At 39.3% G+C, this 26,530-nt stretch overlaps 2 protein-coding genes across 9 annotated transcripts in view; one reads left to right on the top strand and one right to left on the bottom strand.

Annotated features, from left to right (window-relative positions):
* Window positions 1-15,490, bottom strand: part of cacna1db (calcium channel, voltage-dependent, L type, alpha 1D subunit, b) — a 75,746-nt gene extending 60,256 nt beyond the window's left edge. For all 8 annotated transcript variants that reach the window (XM_068733681.1, XM_068733682.1, XM_068733683.1 and 5 more), the window contains exons 1-3: window positions 15,319-15,490; window positions 12,857-13,325; window positions 12,472-12,577 (exon numbers count right to left, since the gene is read on the bottom strand). In XM_068733681.1, coding sequence (XP_068589782.1) covers window positions 12,472-12,577; window positions 12,857-13,325; window positions 15,319-15,346 — 603 coding nt within the window. In that variant the 5' untranslated portion in view covers window positions 15,347-15,490. The remainder of the gene's footprint in view (window positions 1-12,471; window positions 12,578-12,856; window positions 13,326-15,318) is intronic.
* A 1,743-nt stretch (window positions 15,491-17,233) lies between these two features.
* dcp1a (decapping mRNA 1A) lies at window positions 17,234-26,371 on the top strand. The gene is made up of 9 exons (XM_068733535.1): window positions 17,234-17,381; window positions 17,738-17,778; window positions 18,504-18,631; window positions 20,706-20,772; window positions 20,978-21,116; window positions 21,378-21,473; window positions 22,237-22,830; window positions 23,008-23,229; window positions 23,889-26,371. Exons 1-9 carry the CDS (start codon window positions 17,250-17,252, stop codon window positions 23,967-23,969), a joined length of 1,500 nt encoding a protein of 499 aa, XP_068589636.1. The 5' UTR covers window positions 17,234-17,249; the 3' UTR covers window positions 23,970-26,371.
* The last annotated feature ends 159 nt before the right edge of the window (window positions 26,372-26,530 follow it).

Raw genomic sequence — 26,530 nt, 5'->3', positions numbered from 1 at the left:
GCAAAATGTTTTGCTTTTTGTCCTTGTTTGCATCAAACACAACAACTGGCCGTGTCCGTCAAAGACAGGTTCATGTGGAGTGTGGTACATTAACATGAGCCTCACTTTGTGCTTAAATATGTATTAAACAAACATAATTTCCTTTTTGCGTCTCGTTTTTTCATTTAAATTCAATCAATGAGCATCTCACCAAACAGCGATTTGGTTTAAGTCCAGCAGAATACTGTGTTTTGAGTATTTCAGTCTGGAGCACAAGGCTTAACACTGCATTCATTAAGTGTGCTCTGTGGTTTTGGAATACAAAGCTTTAAAATTTGTGTGTGACTGTGTGAGACAGAGACACAGAGAGAGAGAGAGAGAGAGAGAGAGAGAGAGAGAGAGAGAGAGAGAGAGAGAGAGAGACTGTGTGTGTGTGTGTGTGTGTGTGTGTGTGTGTGTGTGTGTGTGTGTGTGTGTGTGTGTGTGTGTGTGTGTGTGTGTGTGTGTGCGAGTACGTGTTTATGTGTTTATGTGTTTGTGTACCACATTCCCTGCAGTGTTTGTGGTCCCTGGGCCTTTGGGTGCTAAGCAGTCTGTCCAACAGGCCTCCTGACATCTGGGCATCTGTCACCCGACGGCCTAAAAATCTTTAAAGCCCCAGGGCTCCATTTAAAACACACAAACACTTGCATAACGCTCAGACATGCCCACGCGTGTGTTTGTGTGTCCCGGTTTATATTATATTTTTTATTAAAGGTACCATTTTTACCATTTTTTTATGAGCATTTTGCTCTCAACCACTGAAACAAATATTTCAGTCTTCTTCAATGAGAGTTTGAATTTAGCAGACGATATATTTGTGAGCATGTTTGCTGTAGTTATACAGAGATTCTATATTTATTACATGATAATGATGAAGAGGAGTGACAGCGCATAGAAGGAAGGACATGACTCACAATGATGGGACTGCATTCTCTTAAAGCTGTATGATCACAGATGTCCCAAGGCAACTTTAACGGTGACACATACACGCAGATATAGTGGTTACAAAATAAATCTATGCCGCTTACAAAATTACAAAACAAACAACTGTGCAAAGATCACACACAAAAAAATACTCTTTAATGTGTTTGACTCACACAAGGCACACAAGCCTGAAACTAATGATACGGTTTTATTAATGACAAATGAATAGACCTTTTGCACAGCGGACCTTTTGACAAGTTGCAGCAGGAATATCACAGGTGTATTTAATAACAGTAATGATGGCTGCGTTCCAGTCAGGAGAGCCAGTTTCAAGGTCCTGGTATAGTGCATGCTGGCTCGCTGGAATATTTCACAGGGACACTAAATGGAACTGAGTCATCGTTAATGTTATCAGTTGCACCTGTGCTTTTTCCTGCTATGGAAAGTCCTGTCTGCTGTGAAAAAGGTCTGTAGGGTGGGTAATACGGATAAAATACGGTAATTTTATAACACATTATTGATGTATATTTGTGATTTTCTACACTGCTAATGGATAAAAAAGCCAGGAAGCTTTTTGGATAATGCATATTAAGGAGTTTCATTATAATGATACAAATGTCATATTAAAAACAATTTTGTCATTAAAAAGTCTTGCAAGATTGCCCACAATGGGCTCATAGAGATGTTAAAGAGATAGAAACCACAGTATAATCAGTGCAGCAAAATCTATGACGGTTGACAAATGTTGTCTCACAGTATATTTTCATATCCCTACTAATTAATACGTTGATAAAATTATTCTATAAAATGTCAAAAGACAAATACCCATCACAATTTACAAAAGCGCAATTTGGCACATTCGGATTGCAGCTTTTGTCGAAACAGTTGGAAAATGGAAATGTAATGCGATGTGTAAATGTCCCTGCTGAGTATTTTCTACAAAATATTCACCAAAAATCATAAAAAGTCATTGAATGCGTTTGTTTAGTGTTCTGCCACTAGACATTTCAACAGGTCACATGGTTGCTGATACACATGCCCACACTCTTTAAAACCTAATCCAACAACATTAGTATTCAATAAACAGTGATTTAAAATGGAGAAAAGAAACACATTGTCACATTTCAGAAGCTGTAACAATAAAATGTTTGTTATATTTCTTGATTAATGATTCTTTTGTCAAAATACTCATCAGTTACTGTTTTCTTATTTCTTATTGGTAAACTGACTACACACTTCAGGACTACCACACACACACACACACACACACACACACACACACTCAAATAGATGACAACCTTGAACATACTGCAGTCCCTTTGTTAACAGCACAGAATGTTGCCGAATCATTTACACAACATTCACGCATGAATCTTCCTACCTGCTCATGGTGTGGTAAACAGACAGACACACACACACACAGACCTGACAGTGGAAAGTGAGTGAGCTTCAACTGACTGTAAACCAACAGGGTAAATGAAGCTTTAAGAATATTAATAATGGTGTTCTTCACACTGTCCCACCCGCTCTCCATCCCTTTCTCTGTCTATCCATACGTCCATCCTGCCATCAGTGCGTTAATGCTTCAGGTTTCTGCCAATGTGGCAAATCAAGATGTGAGCCTTTGTGCGTGTAAGGTCCCATCTTTATCCACTCACATCCTGTTGAGTCATTTTAATTCAGTTAAATTTGAATGAACTCATTTTAGGACTTGTTCTATTTGTGTTGAAGGCGAGTGTGTGGGCAGCATTGATGTTTGTTATCTGATCACAGTGTGGAAAACGCAGCCTGCTGTGCCATTCGCTTCACTTTACGGGAACAAGTAAAGGAACACGTAGTGCTATTTGGTTGTCATCTAGAAAAACAATCTGAGGACTTGATTAAAAAGTTTATCAACCAATAGGTTCTTTCATTCTGAGGCCTCTCCCACAGTGTGTGTAATGTTACACCAAAAATTAAATTGTGTCAAAGTTTTATATGACACTATATGATATAGTATTTTATATTATGGTCCTTATAGATTTATACCTATACTTACTTGTATACTAAATAGTTCAGACAATCTGCCTGCTTGTGTTGCACGTCTGGACTTCTTTGCACATTTCACTTGCAAAGTGAAATGTCACCTCTCTAGTTTTGATAATCTCTTATTGCATTTTGAGTTATTGCATTATTCAATTCAAATAGCTCTTGTGTGAAAATGTGTGAAAACCTACAGTAACTGGTTATTTTTATGTTGTAATTCTAATCTTTAATGGGTTGAGGAAGTTCATATGAACATGTTAACAGTCCTGACAGCAGTTGTAAAAATGTTGTAAAGTTCATGACAAACGGAACAAGAACAAAAAGTAGGTACTTGATCAGAAGGACAGTCAGGAGTTTATCTCTTGACTGTCACCACCAACTGACCCACACAGCAGTGGACCAACATGGCCAAATGTGTATCCACTGCTGAACAACTGACACTTGGAAGGGAATGCAATACTTGTCTTCGAATTATTCGATGAAGCACTGACCATAAGATGTGCTGGGAATTAATTATATTATTTTAATAACTTTATAACAGGACGTGTTCATTTTATGAGTTCTGTGATTCACAGGTGAGACATGGCTCTCCTCACAGATACCCAGAACAATCTTTTAATAAAAACCTATGTCAGTATCCAAACACACCATCCATGCTTTCCTGTGCCTGGCTGTTAATGAGAGGGCTTCACCTGACACACCGCACACTCACATCAAGACACCTATCATTCCTACCACCCACACACATACATTATACACATGAATATGGAGTCACGCAGACAGACTGAAGACATAAATTATTACAAAATGACAGAGTAGGAAGTCAATGCATGTGTTTATAGCACGTTTGACTATAAACTAAAGGCTGACAACTTGCTAGGTCAACAACCAGTAACACGCTGCTCTAGTCTGATCACCAATACAATTAATTGATCTCTCTCTCTCTCTCTCTCTCTCTCTCTCTTTCCCTACCGTTTTAGATGTTTTAGGATGACAGCTGATATGCAATACTGTTCCAAATATTACTGAAATCATCAGCACAACAAAATATTTTTCCAATATGTATCACAATGTGGCCGACATAAGCAGAATCACATAAAATAATCAAACTGTTGTTTTATAAAATGTGTTATATGTGATTTCAGTGAAAGTCCCTTCCTCTTTAAACCTTTAATCCCTCACTGAGAGGAAAAATGACGCAACCTGACATTCTGTTCTCAGAAACACACACACGCAAACGTAAAAACACACAACAAACTTGATTGCAACACATGCACATACACCGATACACAAGTGTGTGCAGACTGTGTGTGGAAACTCGATAAAAACACAAACAGGCATACTGTATGTTTAGATTGACACAACCATAAAAACACTCCTTTACACACACAAACGCACAGCAGTCTGTACATATGACTCATCCTCTGAGGTCACAAACATATAGTCTGACTAGTACACAACATACGTGTATGAACACATACACACACACACACACACACACACACACACACACACACACACACACACACACACAGAGAACTGAATGTACTCACTCCTGTATTGCTGTTTTGTATTAGCCTGCCCTACTTAAAGCATTCAGGTCTCATGATTGCTGTTACACGACCAACTCAAACATATTTCTGAATCACAGTGAGGAGCAATGTGCAGACAAAAGGATCCTTATTTGACAATACAATGCCTTGCTGCTCTCTTAATGAGCTTAATGATAACACCATAAACATAAGGTGCATGTCTGAAAAATATATATTTATTCACACTAATTCAAAAGCTATTGCCCTCATGAAAGGAACAGGCACAGTAAAGGCTGCACTTAAGGAGGGTTTTAAGTTACTTTTCTTGTGCTTGTTTCAAATTGCACTAGATAATTACAGTGGTCAAAAGTACCAAATTCCAAATCTTCTCAAAGTGAATCCCTTCAAGGTTGAATCTGAAACTAATGAGAAACAAAAGGCGCTCTGCTCAGCCATCCAGGTTTAATATGCCGTCAGGAACCAGGACCTCGACTGATCTGATAACTGATTGAGACAAATCAGTCAGACATGGACTCTTAAATTTGTTCAAAATTGCAAAAGCTAAAGTTGGGCTGGAAGAATTTGCCTACCATGGCAGGCAGGTTTATGAGATTCAGTTTTACATTTGAAGTGAATAAAACTAGGGTGAAGTCTGGATGTTTGCTGCTGTGTGTTTTGACTTGATGCCATGACTCAGGCACAGTGAAACACCCCTGCTTCAGAGTCTGCCTATAGTTTTAATCAAAACATTATGTGGTTTGTTACCATGCCTTCAACTTAGATATCCAACCCTGCATTAGCCAAAAGATTTGATCTCTGACTCATGCTGTTCATGTGAAGGCTCACCCACGAACCCACATTTTTATATCCAAATATGAGGATATAATGTAACCAGTGAGTTTTTTTTTTTAATACTCTGAGAATCTGCTTGTAATTACAAGAAATAGTCTTTTCATTCTAGGTCTTTGCATCGTTGTTAATTATCCAAAGAATAAAATATAACTTTAAAATAACCTCAAATAGCTCACAAAGCACTTAAAATGCATTGTATGACTATCACAGCTGTTCCCTTCACTTCATGCCAGGTTTCTGTATACAGCAGGTAGTAAGTAGTAAGTAATGAGTCAGCATCTACTTTTCACATAAGACAAATTATCATAATATTCATTGTCACTCAAATATCAAAAAAAATCAGCTTGAGATCTAAAATGCCTCAGAACATACATTTTATTTTGAAAATCATAGGATTGTGTTGAAACACCAGAGACACAATTTGACTCAATATAATGAGTTAGTATATGATTTTAAATTATGCAGTTTATTTAGTCAATATTGCTCCATAATTGAGGAGAATCAAAATATTATCAAAATATTAATGTTGCCTCTTTTGTTGCCAACCCACTTTAGTGAGACAGTACATTAAATCAAATCCTTTCATTGCAGTTTAGTCAACATACTGCACACTGTGATTTATAAATACACAGGCTCTGGGAAAAAAATCCCCTTTAGTATTTTGACATGTTTTTAGAGCCCTAGTTTGAATACCAGAGGCAGGGAGGGTTTGGTGCAAGCAGGTCATTTCAGTTTCTCAGTTAAGCACTGACACGCCCAATGGCCCTAAAACGCCTACACACACTTTGATCAGATTTACTCTTACCAACATGACCTTGTATATAATTCAGTTTGTACACTAATCTGTCTCTAATTGATGTCGTTATCACTGAAGAGATGTAGTAGAACTGAAAGCATGGACAGTTCGACTTATGGCCTTTTCTTAAGGTTATTTTCAGACTTGAAAACCCTTAACCTTCAGTCTTCAGGGAGGTTAGACATCACATACTGATAGTAGCCAGACTCAGTTCAAACTCAGAATTTTATTTTGGATTTGAGTGGAGATCCCAAAATTCCTATGTACCAAATATGTCAGGCAGAACTTTTGGGAAATGTGAAACGTGTGAAATTATGCACAGTGCATTTATTATACTGTATTTATGTGCTTATATTTCCATTTGATGAAAGAAAACCTATGAGATCATAAAAGTGGAATAAGCCTCTTTGCGACCAACCAAACTTAGGGAGAGAGTTTCTAGACTGAGAATAAATACTTCAGGGTGACGATAGAAAATAATATTTCATGGAGCAGACGTTTGTGGTTATTGCTTTGTTCTTTTTTTTTTCCAAAGTTGCCATTATGCTTTGGGAGCAGACAGTAACAGCGTTGCTGAATTTGGATATAAAGTAAATATAAGCTTTTGACAGCATTTCTATCAAGTTCTATACGATGCCCTGCTCATTAGTTGCACATTAGGAGTTAAAAAGAGAAGATTGCCCAGAGTAATCTGCAGCTTTTTCACATGATTTATCATATATTCTCAAATTGTGATTTAACTTAAAGAAACTATACACTCAATCACATTTAGACTTTATATCATGATTATAATGTCCAAGTCAGTTTTCACTGACTTGACTGAGCATGTCCACTTTAAGGTACATACATGCCTTTAAAGAGTTCTACACTCATACAGCAGATTCATATAGGTCTCTTATGAGATTATGAGCTGATCAGCAGTGTATGTTAGTCGGCCAGCGGTCAAAGGGGCCGTCATAAGTCTGCTAAATCACTAACCGGCTTAACAGGATATTAATCATTTTCCACTCTGCACAGGAAGGGGAGGAAGTGGAGGAAAAGAAGACCTGATAGAAGACAGAGAGGAAAACAAAAATGGTAAACGTAGGAGGAGACTGAGACAGTTAAGTAGACAGATTTAGTAATCTGAGAGTAATGGAGAAATGACTGGACACAAGAGTGGGAGCAACAAACAAAACAAAAGGTCACAAATAAGAAAACTGCAGGCCTTCATAATAAATTTCAAATTGCTTCTTGTATGTTATATTTGGGATGACTTGCTAGCATGTAAGTGATGAGCAACATCAACATGAGCTGACGGCAATGTCACAAACACGTGCAGGATAACAAAATACATCTCATTATTTCATGAACTTGTACATCTCCGGTTTGTTTCAAGAGTCTCTACAAAAAAGCTAATCAAGTTCTATGTTTGTGTTTCTTTCCTTTGTTGAGTGTTGTCTTTGTGTTAAACAAGATTACACCATAATAGGGCACATTCATTTTTACATATTTAAAAAATGAAATGGGTGGAAATAAATCAATATTGCAAAACTCTTGCAATATTGCGATTGCATCTAGACAATTTGCACAATTTAAGAGTTGTTTTTAAATCTATTTATTTATTTACTTGTTTTTTGATTTACATCTAATTGAAAGTAGCTAAATCGGATATAGAGCATCTCTCAGCATCAACATGGACGGACGGACAGACGGACAGACGGACAGACAGACAGACAGACGGGTGAATGGATGGAATTGGAAGCTCCCGCCCTGCATCTCTCTCTTTCCCCCTCTCTCTCTGCAACCTCCACTCATTTACTGACGACTAATCCAGTGCCCAGATTAATCCCTCAACCTCCACACACACACACACACACAACTCGGACGCACACAACGCTCTCTTCTTGCACACTCAGCCCCTCACTCTCACACACAATCTCTTATGTAAAATAAAACACATACTCAAATACGCAGTAGCACAGTACACACTAACAGTGACATTTTGTCACTGAAAACACTTACGAGTTCAACAACAGCAATAAATGATTGTTTTACTCGTATGAATAGGATGGAAATTATTATGTAAAACAGAAAAACAGAACTGGTGCTCAGCAAAAAGGCTTGAAAGACTCAGATTGAAATGTGTTGGGTTGTATTTTACATTACTGCAGACATGTTTTCCAAATCACCCCACACATTGTTAGATTACTTTCATACTATTCATTCAGCCGTCAAGTTCAGCATAAATGTCATCAAACACGGTGAACATTTTGTTATTCTTACATTATTGTTCCAAGTATGTCTTCTTTGTGTGGTAATCCCATTGGTGAGCTCGGTAATGTAAAGTATATACAATTCGTGTTTAATAGGCTAAAACATAAAAAAGCACCATTGTCTGGCAATTTAAAAGCTGTAGCATGAAATCTACAAAGCTAAGCAGCAAACACCAGAATCCACAAATTACTTAATAATTTGGAGTATTGCTAGTCCTCACAAGTTTCGACTACGTGAGGACTTATTGTGTCCCCCAAGCTGTCTATTTCTTCTCCTCTGTCACATTTTTTGATATGAGGGAGCTGATCAAACAACACCTACATGCTCTCTAAAAAAGGAAGCAGTCGTTGTGGAAATACTACTGTGGTGAGAGAGAAAACCCTTGTTCCCAGAACTTGAATGAGTTGTTTTTTAAAATAACTTATGGCGTCTCTAGAATATGTTGTAAATGTTCTGTAAATGTATAATAAGTCACACCCAACTATGTTTGCTTACATAGCAACAAATTGATGTGGCACAATTAGCTTTACTGTGTGTTAGGAACACAATGAGGGTGGACAGAGCAGAAATGGATTATGCCACAGGAGTGGTTCAAGAAGTTGCTATGGACACTGATACACTGAAATACTGGCTTTGAGTGGAGCCTTACTTAACCATATTTTCTATAAATGGCTATTAGACCAAAGTATCACTTCATTAGCTTTTCAAATTTGAGCAGAATTTGAGCACAATGTTGCACAGCATTTTAAAACCATGTTGAGGGAGAAGAATTTATTTCCACCTGAAGTCTGTTGCCTGAAATTAACTGTTTCACACATTCAGTGCGGCTGCAATCAAATGTTTACCTGCCAAAGAGTGCATTCATGATCTGGACTAAATATTATATATGAGATCAAATTGTGTGCCCCATATCCTCATAAACTACCAGTACTTTGTAAAACCATAGTATAACAACAACCACAATAACATGAGGAGGCTTGAATATAAATATTACAATAGAATGTAAAGCAGTATGTAATTTAAAAACTCTGTTGAATACACCTTTGATAAAATATTTACGGTGACCAAATAAATTGTTAGCAAAGTGAAAATATCAATTCATGATAAATTACAGATGATTAGACATCTCATATCTGAAATCAGAAAAGAGCAGTGTGTCATGTGACTTCTACAGAGATGCAAAACGCTGCACAAACATTCACACACACACACACACACTCACATACTGTACATTATGCAGTCAGTGATGACTTGGACAGCGTGAATAATCCCCATCTGTTGAGGGAACATGCTATGTTTCTGTGTCCATCTCACACTATAACACACACACACACACACACACATACAAATCCCCTATGAAGCTAAAAAGCCCCCCTGCCAGCCTCAAAGAAAAAAGCCAATGTTTGCACTGCATGACAAAGTTTTCTGATGATATTGCTACACAAAAAATGATATTGCCCTTTTGGCAATACAATCTGCAGTGAAATGATTTGAATTGAAGTGAAGTGAATAAACCCACATCTACAAGAGCACAAGCTGTCCTTGTAGATATATTTCATCTTAAATCTCAGTCTAATTTAAACATATGCCTATAATTTATTCAGGATTTTTTCATTCTGACTATGTTGCTATGACTACAAATACAAAAATCTAGCAGTAGACTTGTGGGGTTAAAGTTACTACTTCAGAACAATTGGAACAATGATGTCATGGTTAAAATAATCCAACACTGACTGTTGGTTGTAAACGGGAGCGTTCCCGTGACAAAGTCTCAAATTTAGTTGACTATCAAACCACCCAAACAACAATAGGAAAACTGAATAATAAATGGTTGGCTAATAAGCTACATGCTGATGATATAAATCTTTGTCAAAAACCTGATTTGCGTGTAATACCGCATTCATGAGATATTGTTCAGACCGTAATTACGAGCAGCCAAGGGGGAACAAATGTCCGCCTCTGCATTTTTATTCTGATTTGGAGATATTGTGAATTGCTGACCCGCTCAAAGTGTAAAGAAACTAGTGGTCAAAAAGCTGCAAGGTTCCAATCGTTAACAATTTCATTGAAGAAAAATCCAATTGTAACTCTAATTTAGTATTTATAAAAAGTTAAGAAAGAAGATAAAGACCATGTGTTTGTATATGGTTTTATGTGTTTGTAACTATCTTGGAATAAATGTGTGAACGTGTCCAAGTCAGAACAAAGGAGATTTCTGCGTTCTGACAATATTACACGAATGTAGCATGAGACAGGTAGTTAGTCATGGGCGAAATGTTGCTGATTCTGAAGACACACTCACAGGTGTTTACCGTTACTCTGGCTGATTAGACCTCTGCTCCAGTTGAAATGTGGCAAAGTTATGCTGGCAACCAATTTGACCAAACTCTTCATTTGACAGGTCACAGTAAGATAAGCACAGACGTAAATAATTAAATTAATGCTAACAGGCCTGTTAAGGTGACAATTGACAATAAGGGGGGTTTTGAGCAGTTTCCAGAACAATCTAAGCGCCAAAAAATTCTATTCTTGCAAGAAGTCTCCAAATGTCAAATGTTTGTGATACCAAGCCACAGTATGACTGTTCTGTGGTGTTCCTTTTGGTATTTGTGTCTTAATCTGGTATAGTGGAGGAATTTTTGATCACTCTCATCAATTTGCGTGTGGTAAAAAATTGTAAAATCTAGCACCAAATCTGTTTAACAAATGGTATCAACCCCAAAAATGCTGCAACAACTTATGAGACATTATAGAGCGTGGGAATGGTGATCACAATACTTCCATCATAGCGTTGTCTGCCCATTTGCATGTTCACAATTTATTTTAATTAATTAATTAATACATTTGTATTTACGATTTCATGACTATAACAATTTGACACACAATACTGAGCTGTCAAATATCTTAATCAGGTTCCCAGCTTTCAGATGATGTATGCCACTTCTATGTGACATCTACTTTTGACCTGCTATCTCCCCTTAAAGACAAACCCCTCTGGAAAAAAAGACAAAAACAGAATACAAATATGTGGGTCTCCTAGAGTTAAACTGCTTGCTTTGCTGTAGATTTCAACAGGAACATCATTTGAGTGTAATGTGTAATCAAATCTGAGTTAGATTCACACATTGCATTGTATTCAATGGTAATAATTATTATGTTGTCAAAAGTTTGATGCTTTCAGATTACACGGTAATTTTGGCACCAAAACAAACTGCGTTTCATCTCCCACTGCCTTTCTGTCTTTTCAACTCAGTGCTGCTCTCACACCATGGGGAGCTGCTGTGACACAGGGGGATGACCTGCTGTGTGTGTGTGTGTGTGTGTGTGTGTGTGTGTGTGTGTGTGTGTGTGTGTGTGTGTGTGTGTGTGTGTGTGTGTGTGTGTGCGTGCACGTGTGTCTGCACCAGTAATTGTGTGTCAAAAAAAACAATGAAACCTGACACATCCATACCAATGTTGCCGGGAAAACCCTCTGACGCAGTCCACACGTCAAGCCAATCACACTCATGCAAAGGTGTTGAGTCTCGCCTTTGTGTGTCATCTGATGACAAATAGTGGCACGAGCAACTAGCAGCATAGTGCAAGTGTGAAAAAACCAAACTATCTGCATGGCTTGATACCACTTTGGTAAAGTAATAAGACATGACGGCATCTCTTTTATCCAAACAAATTGAAGTGCTGTGGCACAGTGACGTGCAACACCAAGCCTGCTCTGAATGTTGTCCCTGCTAAGCTAAACTAAACAACTCTTAGAGATATTATAGGTTATGAAAAGCTCCAAAAAACTGCAGTGTGTTCTTTTTACGATCAAATTCAGCTCAACACACACTTTCTGGTGACAGAAAATACATATTTTTGGCCAATGTGTAACTTCTGACCCCTAAACCAAACCCATGAAATCCCTCTAACATGCTGATCTGTACCATCACTTAGTAGACTATATCCACAGCAGGGATATACACATGGCAGTAGCATTTAATAATGGAAGAATAATATACTTCAGCAAACCCCAGTTTATCTGTTTCATGCCCAAGCCTTGTTTCTGTATTTTCCAGCACCACTCACCAGTTCTTGGTTGGTAGAGTTGGAGTCGTCTCCGGGGAAAGGGATGTAGATGGCTAAGGCCACACAGTTGGCAAAAATAGACAGCAGTATAAAGATATCAAACGGTCTGGAAGAGAAACTGTTAAGGACATTAATCAAATACATAGTGGTATTAGGATTTTGGTACTGAATCCTTGGACATAGCAAGGCATGTAAGTTGCTTAAGCTAATGACTTATTTTTAAGCTTATTTATATTGTGTATTTTAAGATATACATTCATTCATCAACCGCCTAACTATTCATCCGCTGAGCTATGAGGCAATCTATCCAGACAAACAAACATAATCCCAAGCATCTGCCATCCATCCATATAACCAGAGCCTCTATCTATGGGCTGAAGGATACTTCCACTCCACCAGGCTGATGCAGGCCCTGCGGATCGGGTTGTTGAGGGTGAGGCAGAACAGAGCTCTGGGTGGCCTGCTGTTGGTAGATCCTCCCTGCTTTTTGCTTTTGGCGTATTGCTGTCTCTTCCTCTGTGCCAGTGAGCCCACAGGAGCTGGTCCTGTGGTGCAAACTGTGGGCTGTGAACTCAAGTCAGGCTTTGCGACATCGCCCTGCGCTTGGCGAGCAGCACTAATGGCGGCATGCCAAGCGAGGACCGGGCTGACACCGGAACCAGTGCCACCGGAGTCCTGAATGCCACTGTTGGCCCCAAAGAGGCCACAAGATGAGCCGACGGGCTTGCCGGTGCTAGTCGGAGCATGCAGGGGCTCGGGGGGATGGAGCTGGTGCAGACGGGTTTGGCTTTCTGACCAGAGAGCTGAGGCGTCACCAGGGGGAGTGGTCCTTTTGTTGCTGGCATACTGTGCCCCTGAAGGAAGAGGGTGCGATCAGACACAAAATGTTCATGACATTTAGAGACTGTAAGATTGAGTATTAACAAAAACATGTGCAAACATCATGTTCCCTGATGCCCCCCCCCCCCCCCCCCCCCCCCCCCCCCAATGTTTCCACTGTTTAATTTTTGATGCAACCACAGGGGGGCACCAAATTCTATGCATGGCAGCTTTAATATTAACAACTCAAAATTGTCATATCATTTTAGAATAAGCCAATAGGGATGTAATAATACATTTATATCCATAAAGGGCACTTAAAACAAGGGGGAACAAAATGCTTTCAAAGAAGAGGTCAAATAAAGTGCAATAGCATGTCATAGAGTTGCATATATGCTATATGTCCAGACTGGAACATTTTACAAAAAATGCTCGCGCAACTATAGGTGCTTTTTTTTAATAATGAAAGAGAATTTACGAGAAAAGGAAACAAAGTAACACACATTGATGAGTCTGACTTTCACGAAACAGATTGTGCAATTGCTGTGAGTTAAGTGATGACGTGTATTTCAGTTTAGAATGTGATGTTATTTCTGTGAATTTAATTTGAGCAAACTAGAAAAAATAAAAAAAGTTCATTTATTAGGGGACTGGAGATTCTAATTTTTTAATTGTTGCAGATAAGAGCAGTGTAGTTTCTCATTAAAGCACTGCCTTGAACAACTTTAATACAAGCTGATATTGTATGTAACTGTCCACTGGTACAAATAAAGATGAAAACTGAACTTTCAGGAAAAGATGTAACAATAACCTGGGCACAAAAGTTAAAGGACGAACAAGAACAAGAACCAGAACCAGAATAAGAAGAGGATTGTTTTGAAAGCGTAAAAGAGGGAGAGAGCAGGACAGACTGCCTTAATGAGAGACACAGAGAGTCATTAAAATCAATGCAAACCTCGAGTGAAAAAGATAGTGCCCTTGACACATTCACTTTGGTTCACTGCAGCTCTACAGCAGAAACACATTAGAGACAGTCACAGCTATGGTGTTCAACTAGAAGAGCTCTCACGCTGAGATGATCAAATCTAAAACATTGATTATTCATCAGGATAACTCTTAAGACTGAGTGAAAGGGGGAAAGACACAGAGAGAAAGATGAATGAAGCCACTCGTGAACAACTAGGAAGGTGATTAAATGGTCAATACACCAAAACAAATCAGAGACTTAAAAACTACTGTTTACAGAAAGTTGCCACTGAATTATTTGCTCTTTTTTTTTACTGCATTTATGAAAGCTATTTCAACAGAAATTCACAATTTATCATCTGAATGAGTAACTGCAGGACCCTGCTCATTCCAGGACACAACATCACCACAGGTGCAAAATAACAAATGCAACTTAAAGATGAACACAGCTTCTCTGACCTGGGGTGTGACAGGAATAACAGCAGCTCTGCTGGACTTTGCACATACAGTATGTCACACGTTGCTGGATAACAACTGTTGACTCCCTGCTGTTGTTCTCGACTTTAATTTGACCTGTGCTGGCTTTTTAAAACACTACAATGTTTTAAGATCACTTCTTAAACGTGGAACTGATTTTAAACTAACGGGATTCACCCCACAAGAAAAGTTTATTTAGCGTCTCTCAGTCCATTGTGGAGGGCGCACACATCCAAAGCATCCTCCCTAAGCTGTCACATAGATCTAAAACGCACACTTGGCCATAATGAGACCGAACGTGGTCAACCATTTTCGTAGAACAGTAGCAACTCGTTTCCCAATGGATTTGATGACTGCTGTCATTACAATCACGCAGCCTACAGAACAAGCGCTCACAATGTCAATACCCTATTAAATCTCTGTTCCCAAATAAATTGGAGAAAAAATCCTGGACACAGACACGAATTAGATCATAGAACCACACAGAATGAACAGGCATCCATAGAATAAACCAAACGAGCGCTCTCGCCCCCTCTCTCGCAGCGCTCCAACTCTCCTACTGCGCTCCACGCACAGTTTTTTTACCTTCAGACTGTTCATCTGCTTCTTGCATCCTCGAATCCACATTGAAAATGTCCGCGTTATGTCCAACTCATCGTTGGAAGAAAAACATCCAAAGGTGTCGACGCGTGAGCCTGAACCGAGCCGTCAACCTGAATTATAAAATATTTTCCGAGCGCAAACCCTGAGAGGAGCGCCAAACATATTCGCCACATCCGGGTGCCCGCATGCAGATTCACGGCAGATCCTTGGGGACGTGCTGACAGCAACAATCAATCCAACTACCGTCAATTATTATCTGGACTCAAGTTACAGCAATCTACAGAATAGCCTGCTGGAATCAGATCCGAACTGGATATGCACCTGTTGCTGCCCACTAAACCTAAAAAGCGCTTATTATACATCTCAACTCAAGAATAAAGTCTCGCAGGATTGCCAAATGTTTTCAGACAGACAAAGCTAATAATTTAGGCAGATGACAACAAACAACCAGTAAAGACAACAAGAAGTCACCTAATTAGATATAGTATTATAAATCGTATACAATAAATTAAGCAGCATGTGACACTGGGACACAAACACAGAGAAATGCCCACAAATGAAGGCCTTGTCTCCGAATCATTTTAAAAACAACTAAACAGCATTTAACAACGTGTTTAATCCGCCTAATGCATATTTATGTCAATGTTTCACTTCAATGCTTTGCATTGCCTATGACTCATTAGAATGCATTCAGATCAGTGAAAGTCGCTGTAAATCATTCTAGCTTTCCCCTGTCAGTCTTTTCTGGATAGCAAGATAAACACCATGCCCTCGGCCTATCCATTGAGTTGCTATATTCAGGGTCCTTGGACTTACCCCTCAGGGGTCTTCCCCTTATAATGAACGGCATTCTGTCACCTGGCTCTTCTCTTGGGCCTCATTGCGCCGTTTTCTGCCCTCACTCCGCGGCGATTGGAGAGGAAATCGGTTGTTGGAGCTGTGCTGGAAGGTTACCAGTGATTGGATTACCTGTGCCTGTATGGAGGATAACAGTTTCACGGTAGCGCGTAATCCTCCGATTATAATCCCTGTGCCAATGTTCCCCCAACAGAGGCAGGTGGGGCAGCTGCAGCTCAACTGGACCGAGTGACCGAGCAAAGAATTGTATATGTTTATCTTTCGAAGTTATATATGGTTTTAAATATTCTACTTTATTATTAGTATTACATTTAGGCTATATATTTGTTTTCACTAGCCTACCAATTTGGCATTTTCACATGCGTAAAACAGAAAAGTCAAGACTTAACATACAGAGAAATTCCCTTCAAAGCAAACAACTGCTTCACTTTGATTGAAACCTAAACTGCACAAAGGTTCTCAGAGAGGTTGGACACAAACATAGACCTATTGCAGGACAGTCCTGTGGTGTGTATATGGCATAAAGATACTGGTAATAGCTGTATAAAGATAGGCCTACATGGCCTTAAATTGTTAGAAAAATTATATCAGTCCTTGGTTCACTTTATTTTTTTTTTAAAGTCGAATGTGTCTAATATTAATCACAATTATCTTTTATGATTACAGTGCAATGATTGTCTTCTTAAATAATACGATTTCTGAATTGTGTAGCTACTTTTTAATTTAATTACATTTTTAATCGTCACCAAGTTTGCGCCTTAAAACGAAGATTTCTTTTAAATCATCAATTTTATTTATTTGTAATATAACCTGTTTAATTTTAGAAAGCACGCTGGCTAAGGTCTGAAGGCTGCCCATCATTTACTAAATGCATTCCTGTTTTTTAAACGGCACTTTAACCAATTGGGACTGACCTATTTTACGGTGCAGATTAAACTCTGCGGAATAAATAAATCTCTGTAAAACTTTTTGGGAGCCATGAGTTCCGGGGACAGCGGAAGTTACAACTGTGTCTTCAGAAATCCGTCCGTGCTTGAGCAACAATCACATCCAAGATGGAGACTGTTAATGCTGGACAAATGATGAGCCTAGCAGCTCTACAGAGACAAGACCCGTACATAAACAAACTGCTCGATGTTACCGGCCAGGTGGCTCTCTACAACTTTAACTCCAAAGCCAACGAATGGGTACGTTTGTGAAAAGATCCGAGACCGCTTCTTGGATAGGCTTCAACAGTATTCTACGTATGCTAGTATGTGTGCTAACGCTAGCTCCATGATAAAAAACATTCGTAAACACGAAGAAATATGTTGGTATTTGTCAGACTGTCACATATAGTCACAAGCATACTGTTCTGAAGTGTCATTCTGTTAATGTTTCCATTGTTTTGTTGTCAATAAGTTATAACGTTAGTTATCCAACGCTATGTTGTAACGCTACCTGAGCTCACATAAGTTAGCATGTGACGTGCGTTGCTATTATTCAGCACGTTTTGGATTAGCGGTTGTTGTGTTTTTACACATAATGTCACATATCGTTTCAGGAGAAGACCGACATCGAGGGTACCCTGTTTGTTTATGCGAGGTAAGCATATAACGTGTGAATAATGTTAATTATTAAACACGACCACCATGAATGTTGTTTACTTGTTAAGACTCAACGTGCGTTTCTTTGCGCTGCTACGTTATCCTGTGCACACGTATAGGCCGCAGTCTTTGTAAACAAATATTTACTGCGGTTCGTAGAGACTTATCTGATTTCCCTCATGTTTGTTTGCTTTTTATTGCAGCCTTTTTGCACACAGTGGTTCTTTATTAGACTCCATGTGATTGTATATGTCCACAGTTTTGACATTTAAGTTGTTTGTTACACTAAATGATACATATTTACTAGATGATAACTTAATGTATTACAATTTGTTTGCCTTTACATTCAGTTATTTTTGGCTGATTTAACTAAATGGCCATCTTTAAGACATCTGCCTTGGCCCTGGTAACGTATGATACCAATATGACAAAATACTGCATCAGTTAATTATAGAACAAATTTAATTGATTTATCAATAATGAAAATATATGTCAGTTATCTGTCAGTATCTGTCGTGCATATACATTTTTAAAGTGATATATTGATTCAAGATTACTTTATTTTTGAAATATATTGATTTAGATGAATGTATTTCAAAGAAATGCAAGTCTAGAAAGTTTGCTAATGTCAAGTCATGAGAAAGGTGTTGTAAAGTGTGACCGGGGATGTTTTGTACTGCCAAAGAATTATCTTACAGTGTTTGCAATCTTTGCTCATCTCAGGTCTGCCTCTCCTCATCATGGCTTCACCATCATGAACCGACTAAGTGCAGAGAATCTGGTGGAGCCGATCAACAAAGACCTGGAGTTCCAACTGCAGGACCCCTTCCTTCTCTATAGGAATGGCAACTGTGAGTATTTTTTAGAATAGAAGCTCAAACAAGCTAAAAGAGTAGATATCATACACAGTACCGACATATTCCTCCGTCGGGGTGGACTGAAATTAGATATGATAAGAGATTATTATTCAATGTAGGGGATCCACCACAAAACTACCAATCTACCATGAAACACTTCTGTATCACAGAAGATTCTGTCAAGGAAATGTACACATTGTGCACATGTCCTGCTAGTAGACAGATGTGTAGGTGTTATAAACATTCAGTATCACACACAAACAAATGGAATAGAATATAATGGTACCTCTGAAAATGCCGAATAAATAACTCCCCAGCGTTCTCCGGAACATCTCTTTTCCCTTCTGCTTGAAGTCATTTTGGCATCTTGGAGTCGCATTTAGCAGGAAAACTTCGTCTGAAGCGTTTTTTCCGCTCATGGCCTCACACCAGCCTACCAGACGACAACAGTTTCAGCTCAGTTTGGCCACAGTCAATATCATTCTGCATGCGGGGCAACAGCCAGAAATAATCTGTTTGACTAAAAATCTGACTACTTCTTAATATACATTTAGCTATTCAAGTTGTGTTATTACTGATTGCATTGCCAATGCTGCAGTCAGACTCCTTATGGAAACTGTTCTGCAGGAAGTACGGTGAAAAGAAAAGAGTGATGAAATGCCTCAGATCTTGAGAAAGTAACTGACAGCGCTGCCGCCAAGGTAATCTATTAGAAGTCTGAACAGGAGTTTGATTAAGGCAATGAATAAGGAATTAGACTGTTTTCCCATTTGTTTGCTTATAAGAAAAAACAACATGGCCAGAGTCAACGTCAGAGTAGACTGCTCCCCTTTTGGACTTGGTTTGCCCATCAGCCTGCCTGGTATGGAAGACATGATATAATTTCTTGTTAGTATTCAGGTCAGAGCAGCTTCTCTGATGGCTTCACTTGACTCCAAGTGCTCTTGTTGGCATTTTTTATTCCTGTGACTGGGTTGATGATATTCCTCAGGTTTTGTTGGCACTTGACACTTCAAGCCTCTGGTAGCGGTAAGTCATCTGGAGGACAGGTCGGAATGAATTTTCTCTGGTCGTGTCCTCCCCTGTTTTTGTTTTTTTTATTCCATTGGCTGGTTTTGACTGCAGACTCCAGTTCTTTTCAGTCCTTTAGTGCTCTTCAGTAAATGCAACTCCAAGCTGAGGATCCTTTTGTTAGATTTCAGACGTCAATTGGTCATCATGTACTGCCTGTCTTGGTTATTGCGCTCCTGTGAAGTTGTGGTTGTTGTGAAATATCTTCAAGATGGTTCTAAGACTCCTCCCTCTGCGTTGAAGTAGGAACAATGAAGGCTAAGCACAAGGAAGATTGTAGTTTGATTAAAACGTCCAACTCAGGGAGGATAGATTATTCAGAGAGATGTTGATCAGTCATGGTTGTTCGTGTCTTGATCCTCTTTGAGTCCTGGTAAACTTGCTGCCTGAGTGCACTCAGACTTAGAGAATGCTGTTTAGAGAGACCAGTGTACTTGGACACACACCTGTTTACATCTCTCCATATTCCCCTTGGTAGCAGTTGATGCTACAGGGAGGCAAACACTCAGGTTGCTAGGTTACCTCAGCCTCTAGAGGGACTTTCAATACCCCAGTATTTCATCACACACACACACACACACACACACACACACACACACACACACACACACACACACACACACAAGCAATGTAGAATTAACTAGTTATTGTTTCAGCAAAGACTGCTGGCATACAGTTTGTTTTTTATTTTTACATTTTATTGTGCAACAAGTAGTCAGTTCCCTTTGGGTGCTGGTATATGGTATAATAATAATACAAATAGCTTATAATACTGATCAATTCTGAGGTCCATTACGCCTGGGCAATATCCTTTGGTGTAATTGTATTGTGGTGATATGATCATATTTTGTTATTGTTGTGCAAAACTCATTTCTAAACAAAATGTAAAGCCTCAAAATTAGTTGTTTTGGTTTTCTCTATGTGGGAAGAGCTTTGTCTAATGTAATGCTGTCTCTGCTACACATTGTAATATATAGTATTTCTGATTTTCTTGCAGTGGGTATCTACAGTATTTGGTTCTATGACAAGAGGGACTGTCAACGCATCGCTCAGCTGATGGTCAAGTAAGTAGCCAGACATGTGTTTACTCTATCTGTGTTTGGATAAGATGGAACAGTACAGTAATAGCTCTTCAGAGTTCTTCACCCATTAGGTGTTAGCTTAAGAAGCAGCTCTACTCTCATCACAAGGAGCTTTTAAATCCACATTTGACAAAGCACATACCAGTTAGGCGTGTACGCTATATGTCACGCTTTAATTCTTCCCCAGGATTGTGAAACAAGAGGCAGACCATGCCCAGAGAGAGTCGCCAGAGAGGGCAGTGCCAGCGAGGACCAATGGTTTTGCAGAACCGCGGCCCATCGACATCCTGGAACTTCTCAGCAAAGCCAAGGAAGAATACCAGAGAGTGAGGAGGCAAACACACGCACCATGTTATTTATGTTTTTAGATGAGCAAACATGTTTTGCCTATTATGTATTTTTTGTTACTGGCATTTGGTATGATACAGAACCACAAATTGTCATTGCAGATTATACAAAAACATGAACTTGGATCACAGACTGTACATGTCCTGAGTAAAAATGTAGCATTTGTAGTTTTTAGTCTACATATTTATCCTCTGGCTCTTTTAAAAATAGCCTGTTGAAAACACCATTTAATTTCTCAGGCTCAGGCAGGTGAAACAGATGTGTCTGCAGAGACTAATGGGAAAGCAGTTATCAACGCCACAGTGCATGTGCACAGCACACCACATCCTGAAAAGGTACGTACATTACACAAACCTCTACGCCAAAGATTTTATATTTATTCATTTATCCTGTTAACTCCTACATACAGAGACTGGAGGAGGACAAAGAGATGGTGCATGTTTTAATTGATGATTCGGCTGCAGACTACAGCTGTTGATTATGTAGGTTATGTTGCAAACAGACAATTAAAGTCATCCAACCTTCAGGTTTTATATGAGGCACAGGTCTGACTTATACAATTTTGGGTCAATTGAGTTTGACAAAGATAATTTCATGAGAGCAGATAAGGCAGCAATTTGACACAATAATATGCTAAATGCTTTATCTTGAATCTTTTTATTTTTATGCTGTTTTATTATTATTATGATATAAAAAATTGCTTTATGCAGAAAATTTACATTACAGTCATTTAGCAGACGCTTTTATCCAAAGCGACTTACAATTCAGTTCTATCTACACACTGTAGACGCAGCTACGGGAGCAATTTTGGGGTTAAGTGTCTTGCTCAAGGACACATTGACATGAGACTAGCAGAGCAGGTAAACAATGCCCATCTCAAATCACAGAGTCTAATGTGACATCCTCATATTGCTGTATTTTCTGTTTTTTTAAACGTCAATATAAAAGAGAGACAAGCAGCAAATACTCATACATAGACAGAAAATCAATCAACAGCTGTTAATGGATAGGTTTTCTGTCTACGACTGTTTCTCAGCACTGCTCTGTATTTGTTTAATTCCCACCACAGCTCACACATTTGTTCTATTGACCCACCAGAGCTCTCATACAATGGTGAAGCAGATCACAGTTGAGGAGCTCTTTGGCTCGTCATTGCCCAAGGACCCCCCTCTACCCACCATGCTGGCACAGAACACCACCGCTGACCTCCACAACCAGTCTTATCCCACTCCAGCCCACCAAAACCCACTCTTTCCTCCCCATCTCTCTGCCCAAGACCCTGGGTCAAGTCAGCGGCACCAAGTCCCTTGCCTGCTCCCAGCTCCGTACGTGCTACACCCCAGCCCTGTTTTCCAGTCAGTGGTCCCGAGATCTGACCCCCAACCTCGGTGTTCAGTCTCCCCTCTTATGGTGCTCCCACCTGGCTCAGGGCCTCGTGCTGCTCCCCCTGTTCCTGCAGCACCTTCAGCAGCTCCTACGGCATTTTTAGGACAGGAGATACTCAACTCTCTCAAAGCGGCAATGCCCTCTGTGAATTCGGACATCCACAAACCCATCCTCGCACCCAACTTCCTGCCAAGCACGCTGTTCCCTCCCCACAGCTTCCAAGAGCTCGTGGGGAAACCCCTTCTCCAGCACAGCAGTGAGATGGATGTTTTCTCTCAGCCTACAAACCTGATCAAACCAATGTCTGTGAGTTCAATGCTTTTCTTAGCAGCAGTTTATGTGGATCTGTTTGCTGATATTAACCTCATCAGTGTCTTGTCTGTCACGCAGACTTTATAACGCAACACATTTGATTATAATCCGACATGTTGTTTGTTCCTGTGCTCCTTTTGAACCTCTCCATCTTTCTTTTTCTATCCTCAGGCTGCTCCCATGAGTCCAGGTCTTGCTGTTCCAGTGCTGCCGATTTCTGTGCTTCTCTCCCCCAGCGCCTTCCAGCAGTCCATCAATAAGACCACAGCAGCAGCATCAGTGGTCCCACCTGCCCCCGCCGAGCCCTCCTGCGCCTCTGTAGGAGCTTCAGAGCCTCCACAAGCAGCCTGCAGCAAGACACAGCTGCAGGGTACCCTAATACACCTCATTAAGGTACACAAGGGCTTAGAATACATTAAAGCAGTGCTGTTGGCCTGTTTGAGTGTAAAAGCTGTTCTTACTTAACCATTACAATTTTAAAATGTAAAAACTTTAGTGTAAAGTTAAAGGGTTGGTTCACCCAAATTACAAAAACATGAAATCCTGGTCTAATTTTAGGATGTGGAACTTCCCAGGGTACCAAGGACCCTTTGAGGAACACAGGAACTAAAGCTGCCTTTTGACCAAAGGAACCAGTGATTGAACTTTATTCCTAAATAGTATGGTAGTTCCTGTTGGTAAACAGTCCTTGCTCTAGAGCTAGTACTCTCCGATAGTTCAGGAACTTTCAGGGTGGAGTGTTTTGGTGCAGATGGTTGCTGATTGGTCAAACACAAACCTGGGGCCAGCTACAACTTGTGTACGTCTTCATTCCCAAAATCAGAAAGCACGGTGTGCAAATAGTATAACTATTGGGAAGAGGGGGAGACATTTCTTAAAGTATATTTAGCATAAACACTAAGTTATAAAATATTTATCTCATATTAACGGTTTTACAATCAGTTATGTTTCCAATGAAACGGTAGAATTCCAGTGAATGTCGTCGTATTGTTTGTATGGACACACAGGTGTAGTTTGTTCATCCCTCTCTCGTGTACTTCCTCCTGGTCTAGAACGATCCAGACTTCCTTGGCGCCATTCATGATGCTTACCTGCAGACTTTGTCCAAGGACCTCAGCAACATGAAGCTATAGTCAATGTCCACCATCACCACTGTCCCTTTCAGTGCTACCACCCCTCCGTCACCTGTGAGGAATCCACAAGTTAATGGGACTTAAAGGAAGTGCAGATAACAGGTTCTCGACACACTGCACACTACAACTCTTCAAAACTGATCTGTGTTCTACGGCCTATTATAACATGCAGCGCATCACTTCACCCACTGTTCCTGCCTATCAACTTTTTTTTTTTTTTTTTTTTTTGAGTTCTCAGCTGAACACTGATGCTGTCCCGGCTACCTGCGGTACTTTGGATCAACTTTTTGGTTGCTTTGTCAAACCAGAACTACTGTGGGAGGGTCGAGATCAAATTTCCCAGTGTGGCCTAAAGCTTTTATTTTTTACTTTATAAATATAATAAAACAGTTGGCCACGTACTGGTGACGTTGAGCTGTTGCTGGTTTGATTCCCTTGAGGACGGGACTACAGTGGACCTCAAATCATTAACTTTGATGTTGCAGATTGAACTTTATGGGAATCAAAGACGCTGCTTCTCTTACTCATCTCACATGTTTGGACTTCTCGCAGTGCGAGAGTACGGGAACAGTGATGAAGACTGCTTAATTAAGAGAAGGACCTCAGAACTGTTCTGGGGGTCTTTGCAGACAAACTCTCTCTGTGTGGACTTCTTGTTTTCCTTTTTTCACTCATCAAACCATCTCCCTCTAAGTAATGCTGAGGCCTTTACGAACAGCCATCACAGTTATTGTGGACTTTTTGTCTCTTTTTTTTCAACCCTTGTCCAAGGAAGATGAAGAACTTTCGGTTTTGTTTGGAGAAGCACTTGCAGCTCAATCTGGGAATCATTTCCTCTCTGCTGCTTTTTAAATGTTATGTTACAGACTGTGACATAAAAACACAGAGACGAACGCACAAACCAGCTTCCATGCTACCTGTCCTTTCTCCACTTTCCTCCCTTATCCTTGCTCGTGCTCCTTGTCTGTGTCGTTCATTTCTCCTCCACCAGCTGAGCTCAGTACATGATGTTCTTTGAGGGGAACGTGCAACAGACGACAGTCGCGTTGCTTTTAGGGACACCAGCATTTTGGGATACTTTAGGACGGTACAGTATAGCTAAACTTATCTGAACCTCAGGATTCTGGTTCTGCAACCATGTATAGTTTAAATATCATGAGAAAAAAAACTTCTATCGATTTTGAATTATTGTTAACATGCCCACCTTTAATATTAAATTGCTTAAAAAAATAGGGAGCTGATGACTGGTAGCTTCACTATGTGTAAAACCAGTTTATATGAAAACAAACTAATGATAAATAAACTATATAAACTATCTCCTATCCTTTTTCCAGAACACTGTTAAGTCTGAAGTCACAGAGACTGAAAGACAAACCTTTCTTATTGTTTTTTGCAGTAAAATGTTACTGCAGCACAGAACCATAAACCCCAGTGGGAACAGAAGCTCATCTGTCTCCTCATCATGTGCAACACTGAGTGGCTATTTTATGTTTTTCGTGAACAAAGGAAACTAATCGAATGTACATCAGAAAATCAGATTTCAAAGATTTAGGGGGAAAAAAGGTTTATTATGTGTCTCGTGGGCATTTCTGAACACACACAGCAGATTGCTAATAGGTTTCATTCACCCTGTTGTCACAAAATGTTCAGCACATACTACATCATTAAAACAGTCTAAAAATGTTAAAGCACGGACATTTAGGTTTAAGTTTGTTCAGTGATGTTTGATGTCAATAGTCAGCTAATTTTTTCACGCATTACTTTCCAGATACTAAAATTCTAGAAGAACTCAGAATACCAAGTTATTCCAGATGGCAACCGTAGAATACTTTTTTAGGTTTAACAAACATGAAATGCAGAGATTATTGCTCTTTTTGAATGTTTTCTTGCAGAATGTCATGAAATCAACATTTGGAAATAGCTGAGGGAGTGATATGAATCTCTGCATAAATACCTGTCTCGATGGTGATATTACAACTTTGCATTATGTCCTGCTATTTGAATGTATTTGATTACTCGCAGTATATATGTGCCAGTCTTGTTTTCTTCAAGTTGAACATGCTTTCACTACCAACTGTTAATCGTGTTTTTCTTTCCCTTTTGATTTAGCAAAATTAATTTAAATTGCAAAAATGACATGTCCACAGACAGTGAGCAAATCAGGTCATTTGTACACTGTACGTAATTTTTCCTTTCAGAAGTAATCTTTCCAACACTTCTGCCATGTGTTGGTTAAATAAACGCACAAAGGAAGAATGTTTGAAATGTAGAGGTTTTTTTTAATCCTGGGCATATATTTAAGATTTTAAGGTTTTTTTATGCTTTGATATAATTTATCTTATTGGCCAGAGATATAATTTTGGGGAAAGTCTTTGCAAATTATAATATTTTTTTAAGACTGTTGCCACTGTATATAATTTGGTTTATTTTGACTATTTTGTGATATTAAAAAAATTGAAATAGAGTTGTCTGTTTTTGTTTGCTGCGGTGTCAGTCGTGAAACTAATCTTTAAAGATTGAACAGGATTGTGATTTATTTATTTTTTATTTTAGTATATGTT

The sequence above is a fragment of the Cebidichthys violaceus genome, unplaced genomic scaffold (assembly GCF_023349555.1).
Source record: "Cebidichthys violaceus isolate CVI_PGR_0920_01 unplaced genomic scaffold, fCebVio1.0.p SCAF_6, whole genome shotgun sequence".
Classification (NCBI taxonomy): domain Eukaryota; kingdom Metazoa; phylum Chordata; class Actinopteri; order Perciformes; family Stichaeidae; genus Cebidichthys; species Cebidichthys violaceus.
Note: the sequence above shows the minus strand (reverse complement) of the source record. Positions and strands in the feature narration are given on the sequence as shown.